The 2,500-nt window shown below is 35.3% G+C and overlaps 1 protein-coding gene across 3 annotated transcripts in view; it reads left to right on the forward strand.

The window, feature by feature from the left end:
* Nucleotides 1-2,500, forward strand: part of LOC133610983 (echinoderm microtubule-associated protein-like 6) — a 72,179-nt gene that overhangs the window by 33,465 nt on the left and 36,214 nt on the right. For all 3 annotated transcript variants that reach the window (XM_061967797.1, XM_061967805.1, XM_061967814.1), the window contains exon 18: nt 1,467-1,572. In XM_061967797.1, the coding sequence (XP_061823781.1) occupies nt 1,467-1,572 (106 nt within the window). The remainder of the gene's footprint in view (nt 1-1,466; nt 1,573-2,500) is intronic.

Below are 2,500 nucleotides of genomic sequence, written 5' to 3' on the forward strand. Positions count from 1 at the left end.
ATGTTAATGCAAATGCTAACACTAATCCTAATGTTAATGTTAAAGCTAACGTTAGTGCTAACGCTAATGCTTATAGTAACGCTAATGCTAACACTAATGTTACGTTAATGCCAACACTAATACTAATGGTTATGCTAATGCTAACACTAATACTAAGGCTAAAACTAATGTTACAGCTAATGCTAAAACTGATATTAATCCTAATGCTAATGCTAGCGTTAATGCGAACCGCAATCCTAACGTTAACACTAATGATATGCTAATGTTAATGCTAATGCTAACACTAATCCTAATGTTAATGTTAAAGCTAACGTTAATGCTAACGCTAATGCTTATAGTAACGCTAATGCTAACACTAATGTTACGTTAATGCTAACACTAATACTAATGGTTATGCTAATGCTAACACTAATACTAATGTTACAGCTAATGCTAAAACTGATATTAATCCTAATGCTAATGCTAGCGTTAATGCGAACAGTAATCCTAACGTTAACACTAATGATATGCTAATGTTAATGCTAATGCTAACACTGATGCTAACACTAAACCTAATGTTAATGTTAAAGCTAACGCTAATGCTTATAGTAACGCTAATGCTAACATTAATGTTATATTAATGCTAACACTAATACTAATGGTAATGGTAATGCTAACACTAATACTAATGCTAACACTAATACGAATGGTAATGCTAATGCTAACACTAATACTAAGGCTAACACTAATGTTACATCTTATGCTAAAACTGATTTTAATCTTAATGCTAATGCTAGCTTTAATGCGAACAGCAATCCTAACGTTAACACTAATGCCGATGCTAACACTAATCCTATTGTTAATGTTAAAGCTAACCTTAATGCTAACGTTAATGCTTATAGTAATGCTAATGCTAACACTAATGTTACGATAATGCTAACACTAATACTAATGGTAATGTTAACACTAATACTAAGGCTCACACTAATGTTACAGCTAATGATAAAACTGATATTAATCTTAATGCTAATGCTAACGTTAATGCGAACAGCAATCCTAACGTTAACACTAATGTTACACTAATGCTAACACTAATCCTAATGTTAATGTTAAAGCTAACGTCAATGCTAACGCTAATGCTTATAGTAACACTAATGCTAACACTGATGTTACATTAATGCTGACACTAATACCTAGCTAATGCTAACACTAATGCTAATGTTATCGCTAATACTAATGTTAACGCTAATGCTAACACTAATGCTAATGCTAACCTTAATGTTAAAGCTAATATAAATGCTAAAACTAATGTTAACGCTAATGCTAACACTAATGCTAATGCCAACACTAATATTAAAGCTAATGCTAACATAAATCTTAATGTTAACGCACTAATAAGGTACACACACACACACACACGGTGAAACTGTTGTCCTAACGAGTGTGTGTGTGTGTGTGTGTGTGTGTGTGTGTGTGTGTTTGCACAGGTGGGCAGGAACCCCACCATCCACGTGTGGGACGTCCAGACTCTGACGTGTCTCTCCTTGCTGAGAGGATTCCACCAGAGAGGAGTCAACGCTCTGGACTTCTCCGGTACTTTATTAAGCTAACGGACGATACGAGAAGTGTGCCAATCCAAAATCGGTATCGGTCTGATATCAGCACCAAAAACTAGAATCGGATTCAAATCTCCTACATAAAACCTTAGCCTGGTCCAATAAGCACACAAGGTTGGTATTTTCTTGCATTGGCTATTGGCTATTAGGAGCTAGCAGCTACACAACAGCTAAGCACACAATAGCACCCGAGCTAGACATAGGTAATAATCATAGAACAATAAAACGTGACATTTGTCAATATAAACAAGTATCAAATAGTTATAGTTACATATCACTTACACATACAAAGTCTCCAAGGCAGATTAGAAAGTATTCAGTAACAAAAGTGTCCGCATAATTCAACTTGAGCTGAACTTTGTGAATTATTGCTGCTCCAATTCAACTTGAAGACAGCGTAAGTGTGACCCGTTTCGCTCCATCAAACCTTTTCTAAGATTCCACACAACTAAATAATACAGTTATGTACGTTTCCTGCTGATATCGTATCAGACCAATATAGGTATTGGCCCAGATCGGTGTTGTGGTAAGTGGAAAAAGTTGTGTTAAGACACTACCAGAGATAAAAACTACATATTTTGTCATATTTTTGATGTCGTTGTGGCTTGTGCAGCCCTTTGAGACACTTGTGATTTAGGGCTATATAAATAAACATTGATTGATTGATTGATATTTTCCGAACTATAAAGCGCAACTTCACAACAAATAAATGTTTGTCCATATATAAGCCGCACCGGACTATTAGTCGCAGATATATACGTTGTGAAATTACTTATTTACACAGAAATATTCTGTAAATGTTTATTTACATAGCTTAATTGTTTCCAAACAGCGTCTGTAACACGGCAGTAAAACGGCCGATCCAACAAAACAGAAGTCATCGTCATGGACCCCACTAGCTCTCC

Source organism: Nerophis lumbriciformis, linkage group LG02 (assembly GCF_033978685.3).
Source record: "Nerophis lumbriciformis linkage group LG02, RoL_Nlum_v2.1, whole genome shotgun sequence".
NCBI lineage: Eukaryota > Metazoa > Chordata > Actinopteri > Syngnathiformes > Syngnathidae > Nerophis > Nerophis lumbriciformis.